Below are 20367 nucleotides of genomic sequence, written 5' to 3'. Positions count from 1 at the left end.
CCTCATACCGGAGTACACAAATTTTATCACTATCTCCATGCGTGGTTATATTAAGCCTCTAATTGTCCAGTTGATTTCATTCAACATTCCCGCACATGTCTGGCTAAGTCCCTACGAAAGGATACCGTGACGATGGAAGCACAGGTCCACATCTGCAGCAGCCGTACTAAACACGGTAACTACCGCAGCTTCCTTTCGACTGTGTGTGGACTTCCAACGCTAGAGATGGGGCAGCATCGTGCAAAGTCTGACACAATTACCGCGTGATTTGTACCAGTTTCAGTTTTCAGTGAAATTTATAAATCCCTGAAGCATAAGGGATAAAAGTGCGCTTGTTTCTGCCAGTTTTCGTGAGCACAGTTATGTCGAGATACAATCCAGTATAAGGCACGTAGGCAAGGGGGGTAGGGGGGCCTGACCCCCCCCCCCCCCCCGAAATTCGTCCAGCCTTCTATATTCCCGGGCAATGTTTTTTTTTCTTTTTGCCATGGAAATACCTTCTTTCGAACAATTAGGCCTTGCCCCCCCCCCCAAAGAAAAAAAAACCTGGCTACGTGCCTGATTCCAGTTGGTTATCGATGCCATAGTGTAACCCTGAAACACAGCCTATTCGGAAGTTCTACACTAAACCGCGGTTATCGCGGTTCTGGTGTCATTTTGGGACGTCAAACTCAGTAAGTCAGTCAGTTTCACAAGTCATTCGACAGCCACAACTCGCTCGATGTCGTTCACACTTACACCTAACCAATCAGTATATCAATCGCTCACTCACACTCGTTTGCCCAAGCATTCATCCACTCATTCAGGCAGTCGTGCTCCTCGCTTATCAATATTAAACCAATCAATAAGTAAGTTATTGAATAGCTTATTCAATGAATAAATCAACGCGAGGGAACGGAGTCGAACGCTATGTATAAAAAGCACGCACTTCCTCCCCACGCGAAGTCTCGTGTCACAGCATAGAGCCGAAAGAATTGAGTGACTCTCACCATCATAGGCATTGAAATGATAATCTGCAGGCAAGATAGAAGATTAGGATGATCTACAGGTCTTCGGCAGTCTACGCGACGCTGACGAATGCTGTCTGCAAGTATGAAGGGTGGAAAAAACAATAGACAAGACGATATCGCGACGATGGTCGTCTCCGTCCGCGATAAGCTGCAGAATCTCCCTTTGTCTTCACATATCTTCCCTCTCGCCATCCTTGTCCGACGCGTCGGCTCTCGTTATCTCCGACTCTGGCCACAAAAACGCTCATATCGAAAAGCTCATTCCGTAACCCTGCCTTTATGGGAGGAGTGGTTCGGAATCTCGACGCCTTTTACGACGTGCGACGACAGCTGGTCGCAGTAAAGCAGGCATCCTGGGAAACTTTGGACAGTGAGCCGAGAAAGCTAAGAGTCTGCGCACATCAAGTCAGGCTTCTACAAACTTGAAAACGTTATACGCATTTAATTTAGGCATTTACCGCTAGGAGGGTGGCACTGGGTTCATAGGGACATCTTCAGCGGTGGCCACGTCATCGTGAGATTTAGATAAAAGCGGAAGAAAAGAAGTCAGCATTCGTCAAAAGTGCAGCAGCCAATCATCACTCCGACAAGGGACACTAGAGATTTGAACGAGACAAGAGGAAACCCGTTGCTACAGGTCTTCAAGGCCTTAATCGAGATCTTGGATTCGTAGCAAGAGCCGGGACAGTAGTTCAGATTGTGTACGACGTGTACGACGTGTGACATCGTGTTCAGTCGCCAAAACAGGGTATGATACTGTTGGAATCCATTTGAACCCGAGGTACTCGGATCACTGTGTGGCTGGCGATCGGGCTTCATCCCTTTTTATGTGACGTCATCGAACGCGAAAGATTGCTAAAGCCTGTCCGTACCAGTTCATCGAAGTCACCGACAAGTATACGACAGCGTTTCGCTTCGTCCCGTGCAATTGAGACAAGTCCATCGCTTGCTGCAACCTCGAAATACATTGCGGCATACAGCATCGAAGTTGACGTTCCAAGCAGCAGTGCGCGCGTTCTCGAGCGGAGCCGAGGCTGCGTGAAAGAGTCTCTGCTAGTGGAGTAGCGATCGCCGCTCAGTCTCGCGAGCACGAGATATAGCGTTGTTTGGGGGACTCGTACTCTCACGGACTTCGTCTGCGCCTTGTCTTGGATTTAGCTGTAGCGCTCTCGCTTTCGCACGGTCGTATTATAACGACCGCTGGGCTTTTATCACCGTACTCGCAATATTCCGGGGACCGAGCGTCGGAAGAGCCGCCCTATACACAATGGGACAAGTTGCGTCGCGCAGCATTGTCAAAGACGCGGCTCGCACCGTCCGTGCCGCGAGGATCGGCAACCAGAGATCGCCTGCTGCCTCGTATTCGACCATCGCTCAACGGGAGATCGGCGTTCTCGGAATTCCGCTTCATCAGGGTCAGGTAAGTGTGCAGCCCCGGATGTGGGCGCCCTTGTTGCGAGTGTCTTTCTGTGGCGGATCGTGCGACCAAGAACTGCCGCAACGCAGCACTACGTGCCGCCTCTGTCCTGTCTGTGAGAAACCAGTAATGAGAAGCAGCGCCGGCTTGTTCACCTAAGGAAGAATTTGGTCGACTAGGCCCTGTGATAGTCTGATGCTCTTACACATTTAATTGACCAGACTATACACAAAACTTTAGTTCATTAACTACAACAAAATCCGTGAATATAGCAGCACCAACAGACGTGGATAACGAGTATCGCAGCTTCACTCGCAGGCACAACTTGGCGCTATCAGGCACGTAGCCAGGATTTTTTTTCGGCGGGGGAGCAAGGCCTAATTGTTTGAAACAAAGTCTTTCCATGGCAAAAAGGAAATAATGTTGCCCGGGAATATAGAAAGCTTGACGAATTTCGGGGGGGGGGGGGGGGGGGCTGGCTCTCCCCTTGCCTACGTGCCTGGGCGCTATAGCTAGATGGTAAGTGAAAATTGTCGAACTTCTTTCTCCTTTTCCCTGCTTCTTTTTGGGCTCCATAACGCACACTCGTCTTTAGAGACCAACAGGCAATTTTCATGGTACCTGTTGCCTTTAGTGCAACGGAAAGCTTACCGGTCTCAGTCATCTCAGTGTCTAATCACGGAATTGTAACGCGGAAAACACCGTGAAACATTTATAATCAGAATTTTGCGATCTGCGGCGACCGCGAAGTCGTACACACACGTGCTGCAAGCAGTATGAGGGGAGCGCGACAGCGGTTCCTGTTGGTGCGCTGCGTTTTGCTGCGCATGCGCCACGGCACGACATGCTCCTCTCGTTGCTGCAAAGACAGCGCCGCTTGTGAGCGTCAACTTCTTTTACCTCGTAAGCGGCAAAGAATATGGCGGGAATGGATAATAGTATACATGCACTAACTTTTAGTACTAATTACGGTGCGCCTAAAAGCGTCGGACTACGTACAGCGAACGGAACGACTCTATAGTGCATCGTAAAGGTTGTTCCGATAGGCAGCGCGACATAACAGTTTTTTTGTGACTTTTAAACGCATAGTAGCTGTCGGTCCCGTTAAATGTTTCACTCGTGGATACGTGTCGCATTTAGTAGACATTACAGAGAACTCCGATTTGGGTATCGGGGTAGAGCTTCAGGAAGTACCATGGATGTGATATTCGATAGGTGGTGCCCAAATACACGCCCCTGTAGTGGCTCCCGCCCAACACATCGCGAGCTGCACGCGCCAGAAGCGTTTGCAGGAGCCGAAAACACGTCACGTTTAAGCCGTTTCTCGCGCATCACGAGCTGATCACAATGCTGTTGCGGACTTTTCGCTCTTTTTAAAATCGTGCTGCACTTAGAATAAGGCTGTCGAACACGTGGCCCACAAGCTTTTTGTTAGCGGCCCGGTCCGCAGATGACTGCCTCGTTCTATATATATATATATATATATATATATATATATATATATATATATATATATATATATATATATATATATATATAACAAGCCGCACGCGCACACGTCTTTTCCCCGTATATATATATATATATATATATATATATACATATATATATATATATATATATATATATATATATATATATATATATACCCATCCCCCGTTCTCCTGCCACGTGCGCACCGCCGTTTTTTAAATGTGAAGCGGAGTTCAATCCGGTGGTGGTGGTGTGCGGCGTGACCACCCTTACTGCGCATGCGCAAGCACTCTCCACACACATCCTCACCATCTCCCCTTTCCCTCTCTCCCATCCCCCTCTCAACTTACCCTCTCCACATTCCCTCTCTCCACATTCTCTCTCCCATTTCACCCTCCCCCTCTCCACATACACCCTCCCCTATCACTCTCTCCCCTCCCCTTCTCCACTTCCCCTCTCCCCTTTGCCTCTCTCCCCTCCCCTCTCCACTCCCCCTCTCAAACGCGGGCTCTACATGCCGAAACGCTGCTTCGCATCGCCTCAGGTCCCCTTTAGCGGGAGATGGCGTGATTTTTCTGCTTTGCTTGTTGAATCTTATTTTATGTGTCCATGTGCACACGCGCAACCCATGCACTTTTATTGTTTGCGAGCGGCATGTGTGGGCTCCGTGCGTTGTTGCTTTTTAATGTGTTTGTACGCACGCAGTCTTGTCCGCAACTGCGCGCACACGTATGCACGTATGCACTCCACATGCAACGCAACTATAATAATAGCCGCTCTTTCCTGACTTCTTTTCCAGAAACGTTGATTTTCATGTAATCAGTGATGACAAACAGTCAGAAAATGAACAGATGCGATCGAACGATTCATGCCATCTTTCTTTGAAATGCGCCTATCCTGCACTTCTTCGGCTCTTCCCTGGGCAAGCTTAGATCTGGCCTTCCGGATTATACTTTAAGAACGCTTCCATCCTGAAGTCCGTTTCTTCGTCTCAGAGCAGTAAAAGTTTTCATACGTCTACCTAGAGCAGGGGTCTCAAACATGCGGCCCGCGGACATCTCCCCGCGGCCCGCACATGACTGTTCGACCGATATTTTTTTGTATTTTCTTAACAAGTATGTTCGTGAGCTACACAGGCATGACTGGTCTCAGGTATTTTTGTCGTGAGGCATATATATATATATATATATATATATATATATAATATATATATATATATATAGAAAATCGGCGTCTAGATTTTAGTCACTTTGGAGATAGGTATCTATATGTTGTTGTAATAATGGCGTCAAATCCCCTTCAGTAATGACTGATACGTGAGATATAAATGGCAATGTTAGCGGACATTTTGTACAGTCTATTCGACCTCCTCCCACTCCTACCTTTGTCATTGTCCTGGCCAGGGGCGTAGCCAAGGGGGGGGGGGGGTGAGGGGTTCAACCCCCCTCCCCGAAATTTTTCAATTTTGCTTGCGTATATATGCACGCACATACAAACGCACGCACGAACATACATAAAGTATGGTTGAACCCCCCCCCCCCCCCAAAAAAAAAGAAAATTTCTGGCTACGCCTCTGGTCCTGGCCCTTGCGGGAGTGAACTTGCGTGACTGCGGCCCGTTAGCTGCAGAGGTGCGTTTGAGACCCCTGACCTAGAGCCTCAGAAACGTGATTGTAAGCGATGGCGTGTGATTAGCCGGTGACAAATACAAAGCACACACTGAAGCACGCGGGTCTATGAAAGTTGTAAAAGTGAAACTGGTTGGAGAGATTTGCGAGGAAAGGGAGGGGACGCAGAATTTAACTGCTTTAACTTCCCGCCCGAGAGTTTGGTGGCATCCCAGTTAGCCCTAGAAACAACGTGGGATCATTTCACGAGCCTGGCGAACACGCATGAAGCCGCCAAGAGTTCGCATATATGTGGCCGCATATTAGCTCACGATTTATTCTTATACATGCCAGCAAAGGGTACCTTTAAAAATTTAGGATAGAAGATACCAGACCGCCAGGCACTAGGTCACTGCCAATGGAGTCAAATGTAAATGGAAACACCTAGCTTAAGACATCCTAAAAAGCCTCCGTGCTAGATCTGCTTATAGTTCAGAGTTCGCCTGCCTATCCAAAATAGCTTGACCTGCTACTTGCATATTTAAATGTGCAAGAAAAAAATTAATTAAGTTTCGATGTTATCTTTTAAGAAAGCGGTTACAAGATAAAGAAAATTTGTCCCCAAACAAAGGGCATTAGTAAATACACAGAGCCGGATCTAGCTAAAGAAGCACTAGTTTTAAAGACGATGGTCTTTCTTGGGGAACTTAAACGCAGAAATTTTGGTCTCTATCTATCTATCTATCTATCTATCTATCTATCTATCTATCTATCTATCTATCTATCTATCTATCTATCTATCTATCTATCTATCTATCTATCTATCTATCTATCTATCTATCTATCTATCTATCTGTCTGTCTGTCTGTCTGTCTGTCTGTCTGTCTGTCTGTCTGTCTGTCTGTCTGTCTGTCTGTCTGTCTGTCTGTCTGTCTGCCTGTCTGTCTGTCTGTCTGTCTGTCTGTCACACGATTCAGCATCTGTTATATGTGTGCGTGCCCATATACCTACACATACTAAACTTAAACGTTACCGGAACAACCCCCCCCCCCCCCCCCCCGCTCCCTAATCCTGGCTACGCCACTGGAGCATCTTATACTTCGGTTCGAGATTTGCGAAATTTGCGTACTCTTACGGGTGTTTTTTTTTCTCCGTTTGTGACAATATAACTGTCTGGTGATCACATTTACGCAAACTTTAAATAACGTAAATAATGCGCTCAAATCCATTTTTTTTCAGTTTATTTTTTGTTGTATCCGATTTTATTTGCAGTACACGTACTTTGCGTAGTGGTTTCCGAGTTAACATGGAAAAAATATCGCAGGTAGTGTGGCATTATGAGACGATGACCTCTTGAAACACAATCTCTTCCCACGCACAGTAGGCGAAAATTTAACGAGGCCCTGTGACTCGGGTGTGTAACAAACGTGTTCTTGGTACTTATTTATTTTTAAATTCTTTATAATTATCATTGTTACTTGCGTCAACAGCGAAAGCTTGGAGTCGAAGAGGCACCGAAGTTCCTGCGTGACGCTGGACTGCTGGACCAGCTCAGAGGTTTAGGTGAGTACTCCCTGATCCAGTATATTAATGTCGTCTACGTTTTATACACATAAGCTGCTGTATAGTATGCAGGTGCTGTTACGTAATCTGAATGCTTAGGCAAGTTTTTAAATTGTTCATTATTTTCCGGTTCACCCGCAGTCACGCGAGGTATTTCGTGTAGAAAAGCTTCTGGCTCCTGCTTCTGTTCCCAGCCACTTAGTCTACACTTCAATTCGCTATCGAAGCGATGGAATTTAGAAACACGTTAATATAGCTAACAAATCATACTTGCTTGTGACATTGCTCAAGACAACTATACGACAAGGACTCCGGTGATGACGAATTCACTGTGCATCAAACGTAGCCATAGAGTTTCCTACAATATTTAATTGAGGGAACTAGTGTCTATGGGAGCTGCAACGGATGGCGCTTACGCCATCATGGGAATGATGTGTAGTACAGGGATTTGTCTAAACTTGGTTATTCCGGCTCCGTTTGGCTCCGTGTCGCCTGTAGCCACTTTGTCGCAAGACGAAGTTCATTAAACGTTCAGCAGTTCCACTTCACTCCCTTGACCTTCTTAGGCTCATCCATTCAAATCGGGTCACAAAGTTCACAACGATCCATTCCTTTATCAAAAACAAACGCCAAAGCGCGACAATAAACGAAGCCACAAGTGCGTTCGAAGCCGCAAGCACGAACGTTTGGCAAATCCATGTACTACCCATCATTCCCATGGTGGCTGAACGATCGCTGAGCCAGAGTTCCCTCTCGTAAATATTGGGAAACTATATGCCCATAGCGACGAGAAAAGGAGCGAGGTTATAACTGAATGACAACTATGTATTGTTGGTATTCGCGTTTCTAGAGGCTTAAAGAGCGCAGTATCGGAAGTTCCCGTCACCGTCGAATGCGCGAGAATCACCTGACCTAAGCCGAAACGTCACTTTCGACGTCACTGGGAGAGCGAAACGTCTCCGTCTTATCCGGGTTCTGGCAGTATATAGTGATGCTAACAAAATAGTCGGAACCACGAAGCGGCACGGCGTAGGTTACTGGCCCCTCTTGGTGACTCGGGCCAACTACTAACACTCGAAGAATAGCGATACTTATGAAACGTCGGTCAGAACCTTTCCTATTCATTCAAATTTTACGGGGCTGGTATCATACATGACGTCATAGAGGACGTTTTTTTCATCAGCCAAGTCAAACCGATCTGTTGAGGTGCCAATCGACTCTCCGTACCAATTTCAGTTCCTCAATTGTAATGTAAACTTGCGTACAGCGCGGACGAAGACGAAAGGGCTGGAAGAACTATACACCAAAGAAAAAAAAAAGATGTCATTTGACTCTCCTTTTATACATGCGAGAGTCACAGGTGCAGCGCTGTCTTTAGAGAGGCACGTTTACTCTCTGCAGGAGAGTCGCGCTTTGACTCTGTTTTGGGAAGTCGTGCGTCGCACGACTCTTCTAAAGAGAGTCAAGGTGCCTCTCTAAAGATAGTGCTACACATGTGACGCTCGCATGTATAAAAGGATACTCATATAGTTCTTAGAGTGCACACAGACGAGTGCTGTCTGTCCCTTCGTCATTTTTTCTTTAATTAGCGCCAGGTCTTTACCTTAAACATCTTGCCGCCGGTTCTTTGCCCATCCCCCTTTGTGGGTGAGCTCCATCAGGAATAGGATATCATCATCATCATCATCATGATCATCATCATCATCTTTGTTCTTGCTGTACGCAATTTTACAATAGAGTACCAAGTAGCCTGTACCCAAACACTGCCTGGATTGTAACTTGGCGTGACTTGTTGCACGCTGGAACACTTATATACAATGCGCAACCTCTGTGGTTCTCAGGTCATCTTGTCAAGGATTTCGGCGATGTTCGAGTGGAAGGTGAGCCAAACGTCACCGACTGCAACGCTATCGAGTCGGACGTCGTGGGAAAAACCAGCAAGAACGTAAGGCTGGAGGGTTTATCTTTTCTCAGACGACCTTGTATATAGGAAAATTCATTTTGAAGCTAGGTACGTACTGCGTATAAGAGAAAGATGGCGCATTGCTTTTCTTTATAGGAAGAAGCGCGTCATTACTTTCGCGAGCTTTGCGCACGCGCTTCATGCCCCCGCAAATCGCCAAAGCTTTCATTACGTTTCTGTAAAAACTGATTATCACTTAACGAAATGGTTTCCCATCGGTTGGATTGGACGGAAACGAGTTGCTTATCAAACCCCGAAATCGAACACTTTCAGCGGATGTGAAGCACGCCCGTTTCACGCATGCGCGGACGCAGCGACGTGATCCCCGGATGTCACGAATCCCTTTCCTCAGTGGGGGACGTATTCAGCGAGTCGGGCTCAGTGCTGGTTAACCCCCTCGTTTTTCATTTATCCCGCGCACTGTGTGTGTTGATACGGCATTTTTCATGGCTCTCTTTAGTCACACTTGGCGCTCGCACCACTAAACACCGTCAAATCACACACACGCGCACACACACACACACACACACACACACACACACACACACACACACACACACACACACACACACACACACAACACACACACACACACACACACACCACACACACACACACACACACGCGCGCGCGTGCAGCGACGCACGCACGCACGCACGCACGCACACACGCACACAATAGGCAAATTTGTGCCTGCTGTAAGACGATGAATTTATCGGTGATCGGCAAACGATTCATTGGATCAAATAAATCAGAATATTTGGACGCTCTTGCACGAGGCATTCAAAATACATGTCATCAATAACGCGTCACAATCGATGGAATCCGGCACCGATTTCTCCAGAAACTGCATGTGACGCAGGAGTCGCCCGTCGTGAAGAGTATAGACGTACCGTGGTCAGTCAGAAGGGGAATCGCCACTGGTACGCCACTCAAGTGACCGCGACTCATGGGGTCGGTCCGTCTCTCGCAGGTCCGCGACGCCGTGGCCGAGGTACTTCGCTCGGGTCGCGTACTGCTCAACCTGGGCGGCGACCACACCATGGCCATAGGCACGGTCAACGGCCACGCGCAGGCCACGCACTCGGACCTCGCCGTCATCTGGGTGGACGCGCACGCCGACATCAACACGCCCACTTCCTCCGAATCAGGTATACAGTGCAAGCGCGGAGACCCTTCGAGAAATCTAAAGGGATCCGTGTTTTTGGAGTTTATTTTTCTTGAAATTTCGGATAGTGTTTTCCGGAGTTCTTTTTTTTTGCGGCAGTTCGGCGTTTATTGGAATTTACTTTTCGTAAATCCCTAGTTCTCCAAAATTCGGAGTTTAATTTAGCATTATTCGCAATACTCCAATATTTTAGATGAAATGATATCTGGACACGAGAACATCAGAACACACGAAGCGCATTTTAGTTGTGGGGAAGGTTTGAACGCACAAACACATAGGCTCACAAGGACAAATACTTGGACATAAAACACTTACGTTTGTGCGAATTACAGACTTAGAGCTTGGACATGTTGAAAGAACAGGAGAAAGTGCCTCAGACAGGCTGGCCGACGTTTCGATTGGAGGACCTATCTTTGTCAAAGGCGCGCCACCGCTGGACATGACGTCAACACTTACCTCTTAAAACTAACACGCCAGGGATGACAAGGCGCCTTTGACAAAGATAGGTCCGCCTATCGAAACGTCGGCCAGCCTGTCTGAGGAACTTTCTCCTGTTCTCTCAACATATCCCACTTCGTGCATCCATCTGTCGGCTCCCTTCCTGAATTTGGAGCCTTAGAGCCTGTAGTAATAGAGGCAAGCACACTTTACGAGGTGTGCTTTACGCCCACCTCTGACCAAGCGATGTCATGTAGTGACATCATCATGTGAGGTAACGCTATGTGCCGTCACGATGACGCCATAATGGCGGCATTAATTTTGGCGATTTGGGACGCCACGATGATGTCATGATGACTTCTTGCATCACTTTTCGTGTTGACGCCGACGGTCACTTTCCGGATGTGATGAGACATCTAATGTAGTCGCCTTAAAAGTGATCGTCGCAGAATACGGGCAGTGAATGCGACAAATCTGTTCTGTGGATTTCCTCGAGGTGTCACAGCCCATCATCCACCTTCCGGGATTCCAGAGAACTGATTTGTACCGCGGGGCCGCGCAGAACTAGAAAGGTTTAGGTTAAAGGACCAACGCTGTGATTGATTGTCTTTGCGATGCTGCGTGTTCACTGCATTTCGCTCGACAGATCAAAAACTGCTTGACGTAAAATTAAAGTGAGCTGCAAGTCGTCATAACTCTCATCGAACCTTTAGTATAAACGCGCCCGATCTAACGTCGGTGATGATGTACTGGGCAGAATTCACGGAAGATTCACGGTTTACCGATGAACCTCCGCAGCTTCGCCCACTCATCATCATTCACTCCGTGGATATGCTGTGATTTTTTTTAATCAAGACGCTGCCGCGACGCTGCCTCGCGACGCTGCCTGCGTCGGCGCCGCTGCTCCGCGAGGCAAGATAGGGGGGGGGGGGGGACCGTAGGAGAGGAGAAAGAGGGGGAAGCGTAGGAGAGGAGAGGGCGATACATATCACGTACTGTCGCAGCGCATTGTCTTTAGGGAGCCTTCATGTGTGCACGCCCCCTCCGTTTTTAAGACTGGTTACACACTACTACGACGGGGACGAACGGGTGCCGCTATAAGGAGCTTCGCCCCTAACACATTATGGAATAATGGATTCTTTTCGGGACGGCTTACCACTCTCCCACAGTGCAGCACATGCTGCTCTGAATCACTTCCATTTTAAAGCAGAGCTACTTAGTCAGGGGAGTGTTTCTTCGTATACCTCCAATAGGGGCGCGAAATTCAAACGCTGCGCCGACGCTAGCGCCGACAGCGCCAAAATAGCCGTTGAGTTACGGCCCTTGCGAGTGGCGGCGCGGTAATGACGGCGATTACGTAGCGGTTACGTAACGATTGCGTTCTTTACGTCGTCGGGACAGCAGTAGCAACAGCTGCTCGCTTCTTCTCGCGCCCCCTTGTCCCTTCCCTTTCCATCGCACACCTTGCACCGTTTTTCAGCGAAAGCTGTTATGAGATCACAACAAGGGCCGTTTTTGGCGCCGTAGTTGTCCGCCGCCGCCGGTGTCCGTAACCACTCGCTCGAAATAAGAAAAAAAAAGAAATAAGAAAAAATTCCAGGATGGAATGAGGTTCGAACCTGGGCCCTCTGCGTGGGAGCCCAGTGTTCTACCTTAGAGCCATGCCGGTGCTTGAAACTGCTTTGCCAAAAGACCCTATACAGGCTTCATATCGGGAAGCAACCACATTAACATGTGCAATATAGCGTGGTAGAAGAGTAAAATAAGCACCAAGAGTCGCACAACGCGAATTCTGTAACCATGCGTCACACAACGCGATTTGCGCAAAAAGTAGGTTGTTGAATGCTTCCAACCCATTACAGAGGGCTGTTCCATAATTCTTCATCGTCATCAGCCACAACATCAACAAAGTGCACATAATACCTTGCAGGTGTTTAGCAGGTACCACGGTTCTCCGCAGAATGACGAAGAATTGCATAGTGGCGGCTTCCCTATTTCACAAAAATTATGTTGATTTATAGCGTAGTGGGTTCCTTGCAAGTGCACTTCTATTGGTTGCCAAGGAAGCCCATAAGGCTCCCATGATCCATTTCCTCAGGGTCTCAATAAAGTTAGTTCCCTCTCTCTCTCTCTTTCTCACGTTAGCGTATGTTATAAAGCGTGGTGGGAGAGTGAAATAACGACCGGGCGTCAGACAATGTGAATTACGTAACTAGTGGGTCCTTTAAAGCTTCCAACCCATTACAAAAGGCTCAGTCATAATTCTTCATCTTCATCAGCCGTCGCATCAAGAAACTGCACATTTGGTACCTCGCTTCTCCGCAGGATAACGAGTAATGTCGTAGTGGGTGCTTCCCAACTTCACAAAAGTTGTGATCTGTGTCGTAATGGGTACGTCGGTAGTGTACTTGTATTAGTAGCCACAGTATAGTTAATAACGGGCTCTAGAAATGCCGCTCTTCGAGCTTTCGCTGTGACTGCTGCGCTTTCCGCGCAGACCTGGCGTTCTTTTTTTCTTCTTTTTTTGGGGGGGGGGAGGGGCCGCGCTTGCTTTTTATCCTCTCATGTCGCGCGCCGTTTTTTATTGCGATAGCAATTGTATGGACAGTCTCGACGGGTTTTTGCCGTCGCCGTCATGTCCTTCCGGTATGAAGTCCAAATTGATAAGATCCCCCCGCGCATTGTATATTCTACCGCGGGTAAAAGCGCGCGAGCGGGGGCGACGAACGCGGCCGAAGCAGAGATCAAACGAGCCGACCCATTTCCGTCGCTCCGAGGGTGCATGGGATAACATCACCCCGCTCGGGAGGCCTGCCGTCGAAGCAGACAGGAAACGCCCCGCCCGTCTTTAACGACCATGAAAAGACGCGAGGTGGGGGGCGGGGGGTTGTCGCGCGAGCAGCCACTTTGAACTTTGAATCTAAGGGCGCGGTCGTGATCGCTGGCGCGCGCGCTATCTCGAAAGTCATCACAGCGGGCGGCTCGTATACCCTTCAACGCGAAGTGACTATGCGGACAGAGCTTCTCTCCCTGGAGCGGCCATATTCTCTTACACCAGCGTTTTGTAGTTACACGAGACTGGATACAAAACAGTTAGCTGCCAGCCTCACTTCGAGTAACACTAAAATTTGTTGCTATCGCATTCATTGCTTCGCCCTTGCGGTGAAACCGTGACTTTTTTTTCTGTGCGCGTGGCGCGCCTTTCTTTTTATTTTTTTCGCGTGCTCGCGCGTGCTGTGCTTGGTCGCGCATTCGTGTTTTTCTATCCTCTCGTGGTGCGAAGTGCATTTGAATGCACGCAACCAGCATGTGCCAGAGCGTAAGGGATGAATTTTACCCACAACATATCCTTGACTTCATTTTATTGCTCCGTTTCCGAAACTCAAGATTCGCACATAATGCGGCACCATGCAAGTTCAGGAGAAGAACAGAAGGAAAGAATGCACAGTGTGTCCATGATTAAACAACACAAAAGTTCATTGTAAAGTTCAGAAATTGGAGAATACAAATCGAACCTCGAATACCTTCTTTGGTTTACCCCATGGTTATTTAGCGCATTTCAATAAGTCACTATGCAGCGCGTTACAGCTTTGCTTGGGCAGCACGCGGATTCTTATGCATCCTCTTGTGTTTACTATTTCTTCCGTCACAGGCAACATCCATGGCATGGCCGTCGCATTCCTGTTGCACGAGATGGCACCGTACATCGTGAAACCCAAAGGGTTCGAGTGGATACAGCCATGGTTAGTGAGAGATGGTCCCTGCAATTCAATGACGTATCTTACAGGCAAAAAAAAGGCACTAAGGGGAAGATGCAAGCACTAAGGGGGTGTGTGTGCTGGAGCCGACGTTTCGACTAGCGAACTTGACTTCTTCAAGGCTGCGACTGAAGCCTTGAACTTGCAGTTGCAGCCATGAAGAAGACAAGTCCGCTTGTCTAAACGTCGGCTTCAGCGCACACAGCCTGTTTTCGAATTTCTCGTCTTAGAGGCCAGTAAGATATGGATACGTATACACCCGTGAGCAAAAGTACACGGATGATGGGAGTGTGTGCCGAAATTGCCGTCTGTGCCGTCTATAGTGGCGAGCCGCCTGCTGTTGAGAGCATAGCTCTGCCCGTGCCATCGTCATACTTTTGCTCACGGGCGTACCTTATTGTGCCTTCTTGTATCTTATTGTGCTTTAGCGACACCCCCTGTTGAGCCACTTTCCGCCTTTTATTGTATCTTGTCTTTTTATGCAGCGTCCACAAGGAGAACTTTGCGTTCATAGGTCTGAGGGATGTGGATAACTATGAACGGTAAGTGCTGCCATCCGTCTAGTATAATTCTGCTCTAGTTGCTCTAGTTGCTTTTCTTTTAGGGGCGAAGCTCCTCTTAGTCTAACCTTGTCCGGCGTCCGGCGTAAGGCGTAACCGGCCCATCACCGATCCTTTGCAAACTGCCCACTACTTCGTCTTTGCAAACATCCCAATGCGATCCATCACCGATCCATCACTTCACCGACCATAAAACCGTTATAATGAAGGGGGAACGGAAGCCACCTTTGCAAACTGCCCACTACTTCGTATTTGCAAACATCCCACTACGACCCATCACCGATCCATCACTTCGCCGACCATAAAGCCGTTATAATGAAGGGGGAACGGAAGCCACGTCTAGCTACCACTTACGATTAATAAAATTTCTTGTATAAATATATACAGTGTTTGTCACGTCTTTGATGATGTACTGGGCTATCGCTTTGATTACTGCTGGGCGAAACCACTGAAGATTTCACGGTGTAACCATGATTGCTTCAGGAGCTTCGCCCAAGCTCTCCATCATTCACCCGTGGATATGCTGTGAATTTTTTTCAGTTATTTCTTAGATTATACAGGGAATTTCAAAATTACCTGTTGCAACTAGCATAATTCTAATTCTGAAGTTGGATTGGTCGAATGAGTAATTGTTGCTTGTACGAGAAACTGAAGCGCCTAAGTGGCCGATCAACGAAATTTTGTGATCCTAAATTGATATGTTTAAGGCACGTCTTCGAATTCGATAAGTTGAGCCAGTTAAAGTATTAAGGCAGATCCACTCGTGGAACATATTTTGAATCTAGCACTGGTCAATTTTGAGTCAAGTTGAGTTTGCAGGCGTTCACATTACCTTACTATGTTACTTTTTTAACTTGTTTCAGTTTGCTATATGTTTTTCTCTTTAGTTGCTCATCTTTTATATTGGGTCACCACGTTTTTTTTTTCTCTTTTCGCTGCAGAACTTATAGAATTGGAGTAGCCGAGGTAATATAAGGCTCAACCTCTCCCCCGCAAGCCAGTCAAAGTAGAACAGAACAGCAGTTGGATTTGAGCCTCCCCCTTTGCTGTAAAATGTAACAATGCTCCAGATTTTTTCTTTAATTTTTTTTTAACAAGCTGTAGGCGCATTTTCATGCATTGCGGGGACAGAAGCATCGGGGATGCGAAAGTTTTTCGTCGTACGCATTGGAGACGCGTATGCATAGGAACATGGTGTCATCCTCACAAGTCATTGGAACCATAGGCGTGCGCAGGGTCTCCATAAGGGGGGGGGAGGGCAAGCTGCACCGCAGCTGCCCCCACCCCCATCCCGTATGGACGAGTCTGACACAAGTCCGACTGAGCAAAGGTGCAGGGCTGACTTGGCGCTCCCCTTAGATGATTAGGGGGGAGCCATGCATCTCAGCCCCCTACCGCTGTGCGCACACCTATATAAGCTTGCACGTGACGTCATGTACGCAGCTTCATAACCTACTGGTTCTCCAACATGGTGGCTTTGATGACGTAAAGGCAGTTTAATCACTTCAGTGTGATAACGATGCAGTCACAACATCATTGGCCTCTGAGAGTCAATAGCATAAGAACCTGCAAGTGATGAATTGATGATATTAACGCGACGTCACAAACCTTGCGTCCCACCATGCGATGCAGCAACGTGGCGGTTTCAGTGATGTTAGTGCAAGCCATCTTTAGTTGGAACAATATGAATGATTCGCTAACGTAAGAGAAAAGAAAACATATGCGGATGAGCAAGATTACGTGAAACAATGCTACCATGAGCATCATTATAATATACGCGTGCGTATGGTATAGTGATGTCCAAGAACATGCACGTGCTGACGTCATGCTCCTGTCCGCGATAAAACAGGCACTTCCTGGACCAGCTCGGTATAACTGTCTACGACATGGCTGACGTAGACCGGCACGGGATCAGAAACGTCGTCCAGAGAATACTCAACAAGATCAACCCTACGTGAGTGTGTGCCGACGCACATTTGTCATCCCTCCAGAGCCGTGTGTATATAGCATAACCCCGAGATCGAGGGCGTCGCACATATGTGCGCGAACGTGGATAGACAACGTACGTTACGGTCACGGATCTCTGACACTGTATCGAGAGATACGGTTGCACATGATCGCGTACACATCTTTTGTTGTGTGACGAGAAGAGTATATAGTCAAATAGTGACGTTGTCACTTGAAACAAGGCGGAAGTTTAGGGGAGGATGGAAGCTTGCAGAGATGAAAACTCCTTGAAGAGGTGATGTCGCTGAAGCCAATGTTTGGACAAGTGGACTTGTCTTCTTCAAGGTTGCTGCCTTGAGGAAGTGTGGAAACGTTCGCTCCAGTGGCACCCTCGGTTCAAGGAATTTTCGTACGCTGTCACTTGGTGACACCATGAGTATATGAACGCCGGTGACACCTCATTTAACACAAATTCTAGAAGCTCGTCCAGAGGTTTAAGCCCATCTAGGTGGTGAACCTAGTTTTCTGTTGGTGGTAAGGATAACATAGCTGCTAACTACCCGAAAGCTATTTCAAAACCGTTCGATGTCTAATTGGAATCGATTCGCTCCGCTTACTATTGCACTTGTGCTCTTTTAAGCGTCAAAATTTGCTATTCGCACAGGCCTACCATACTTTGATCATGGTGCGAGGCTTACACCCCTTACAGTCTTTCGGCTTGCACGTGTGGTGGTACTGTTCAAATCTTTCAGCGTGTGCCCTCCGAATGGTGGTTTGTAGCGGTTATAACGTTGCGCGTCTAAGCGCTACTGCACTGGCTCGAAAACGCCAATGTACTCAGATATTAAAGGTGCACTTAAAGAACCCCACATTGTCAGAATGATTCCGGAGTCCCACCACTTGACGTGGCTCTTAATCATATCGAGATTTTGGCACGTAAAACCCGAAGATTTGCGTAAACTTTTAACGCGTGCTTGGGCTCGCTTCTTCACTGCCTCTCTTATACTTTCTTTCGCGCAGAGGGACGAAGTCCCTGCACGTCAGCTACGACATCGACTCCCTCGACAAGTTGGTGGCGCCCAGCACGGGAACACCTGGTAAGTGGCGTGACGTCATTCATTTACAACGCGAGCGTGCACGTGCGTCGTTGATCGACCCTCCGAGGTGTCCATAGAGGTGTCTACCGACCATAGAGGTGTCTCCGAGGTGTCTACCGACCGTAGAGGTTCCTACAATAATGCTCCGAAAGCCTCCGTTGCGTTGAAGCTACCGAAGCGATCCCTGTCCGCACTTGTTAGTGCTATGATGCAGTGCTTCACCGCTCCCAGATGATGGCATCACTCCCGCCAACCAGGAGTGCTGTGAGAGATACAAGGCGCGTTTGTGAAGCCTCGTGCATGTGCGTCGGTAATGCAGTGGGTAGAGCGCCCGGCACCCATCGTCGCGAAACTTTTTCTTTGGTTTTTTTGTCATCTGTTCGTGTTCTTTACCGATGTCACTTCCGTGACGGAAATGACGTCAATGAACTCTTGGTGGAACCCGCCATAAAAACTTTCGTGTTAAAGAAATCACATTACGGGTGGTGAAATCACTGAGCCATTTCTTGGTGCGAATGCATCCACTCCCCTTACTCTGCAAATACATCGTACCCGCTAGACCAACAACCACCTGAAATTACCATGAATTGAACATATCTATTTTTATCCATCGTACGGTGGCGTTTAGATATCGTTTTCTTTTTGTTCGTTCTATAGAAATGTGGAATGCTCTGCCTGGTCATGTTCGATCTTTATCACTCGATTACTTTACATTGTATATTACTAATCACTGATGTTCAGCGCACTTTGTTATGCTCTTTTATGTATTGTATTTGCCCACTCCTGCGATAGCCCGACGGGGCTGCAGTGTGTTGAAATAAACAAAAAGTCTCGCTAGCTTCTATACTGTTGCACCTGATGTAAATGATGTATAGACCCACGGAATGAGCTGCCACCGCGGAACAAGTGGATGCTACACATAGTGGTAGGGTGGAGAGGGAGGCGACTGGCAGGGCTTTTAGGGTGTGGTCAAACCTGGAATAGCTTGTATCTGGTCTAGTTGGTGACCTTGTAATGAGTGGTTGCAGCGAACACGAGGCGCACAGAAGGATGCCGCTAGCCCCTGGTCGTAACAGAGGTCACAATGTAAAGGCGGGAGCCTTAGATGCCTGATCGAACGCGAAAAGTGACCGATGGCACCGGCGGCGTCAATACGAGTGAAGCAAGAAATCACCATCACGTGATGACGTCGCCATGTCACGTCATCATGATGTCACAGATTCCAAATTTGTGAAATCTTCAGGGCGCAATGTGGCGTCACAGGATGACGCCATCACATGACATTGTCTCTTGTTCAAAGGTGGGCCGATCACGGAGGCATTGCAAAACCACGTGAGGTGCAGAAAGCTTGCAGTGCCTGTGACCCTGGAGGCATTGCAAAACCACGCTAGGTGCAGTAAGCTTTCAGAGGAGGGCGGGGGAGGATCATTGGATCAACTGAGAAGAAAAAGAAGAATAGGGATTTCACCTTCGAGTCGTCTTAAGCAAATGCTTAAGGGACCCGTGAGCTTTTCTTCCTTTCCGTGCGTCTAATGTTGGCCGCAACCACTCGGCATGCAAGACCTCTAGGGCTCCGAATCAACCTGCAGTGTGCAATCAAATCGTGTGCCTTGTACACCGCTTATTTCTAAAGTTTCTTTTTATTGTTTCTACAGTCATGGGAGGTCTCACACTTCGAGAAGGATTAATCATCGCGGAAGAAGTCAGCAACTCGGGTAAGTCGTTACAAAATATTGGGCAAGACACAGTCATCCCGAAGACACAAGTACAAATCGTTTAGGGACTTACTCCTCGTACGAACTTGCCGCTCATGACGTCAGTCCTTTCTTGGCTAGGGATAGCTTGGACTTGACGTCATGGGACAGAGCTTCTCGACGCACTGGTGCTCCAACACGGCGACTTTGATGACTTAGAGGAACATCTAAAGACAGCGTAATCAGGTTACATGCGGTTAACACGCTTCAAGAGGATAACGACGCAGCCGGAATGTCATTGGTCTCTGCGCATGAATAACGAGATAACCTGAATGCGATGTACTGATAACATTAACGTGACATGACAAGCTTTGCGTACCATCATGCGTTGCTCCAACATGGCGCTTTCAGTGACGTCATTGCAAGCCATGTATAGGTTTTGTGCGCAGTGCACAAGGTGTTCGTCGTTCAATCGTCTCGCCGACGCAGGTCAGCTGAGGGTTCTGGACCTGGCCGAAGTGAACCTGAGGCTGGGCAGCAAGCAGGACGCCGAGAACACCCTGGACTGCAGCCTCAAGGTGGTCGACGCGTTCTTTGGCAGTCAGCGCCGCGGAAACCTGCCGCTTCATCTCGACAAGAATATTGTCGACCCGCACCACGTATCCTAGTTTAC

At 48.0% G+C, this 20367-nt stretch overlaps 1 protein-coding gene across 1 annotated transcript; it reads left to right on the top strand.

Annotated features, from left to right (window-relative positions):
- Window positions 1–1753: 1753 nt before the first annotated feature.
- Window positions 1754–20367, top strand: LOC119374645 (arginase, hepatic). Its single transcript, XM_037644815.2, has 10 exons — window positions 1754–2430; window positions 6997–7069; window positions 8911–9014; window positions 10006–10183; window positions 14291–14381; window positions 14882–14938; window positions 16806–16910; window positions 17924–18000; window positions 19656–19715; window positions 20184–20367. The coding sequence occupies exons 1-10, from the start codon at window positions 2278–2280 to the stop codon at window positions 20360–20362; spliced, it is 1077 nt and encodes a 358-aa protein (XP_037500743.1). The 5' UTR covers window positions 1754–2277; the 3' UTR covers window positions 20363–20367.

Source organism: Rhipicephalus sanguineus, chromosome 11 (genome assembly GCF_013339695.2).
Source record: "Rhipicephalus sanguineus isolate Rsan-2018 chromosome 11, BIME_Rsan_1.4, whole genome shotgun sequence".
Lineage (NCBI taxonomy): Eukaryota > Metazoa > Arthropoda > Arachnida > Ixodida > Ixodidae > Rhipicephalus > Rhipicephalus sanguineus.
This window is presented reverse-complemented; position numbering and strand designations above follow the sequence as displayed.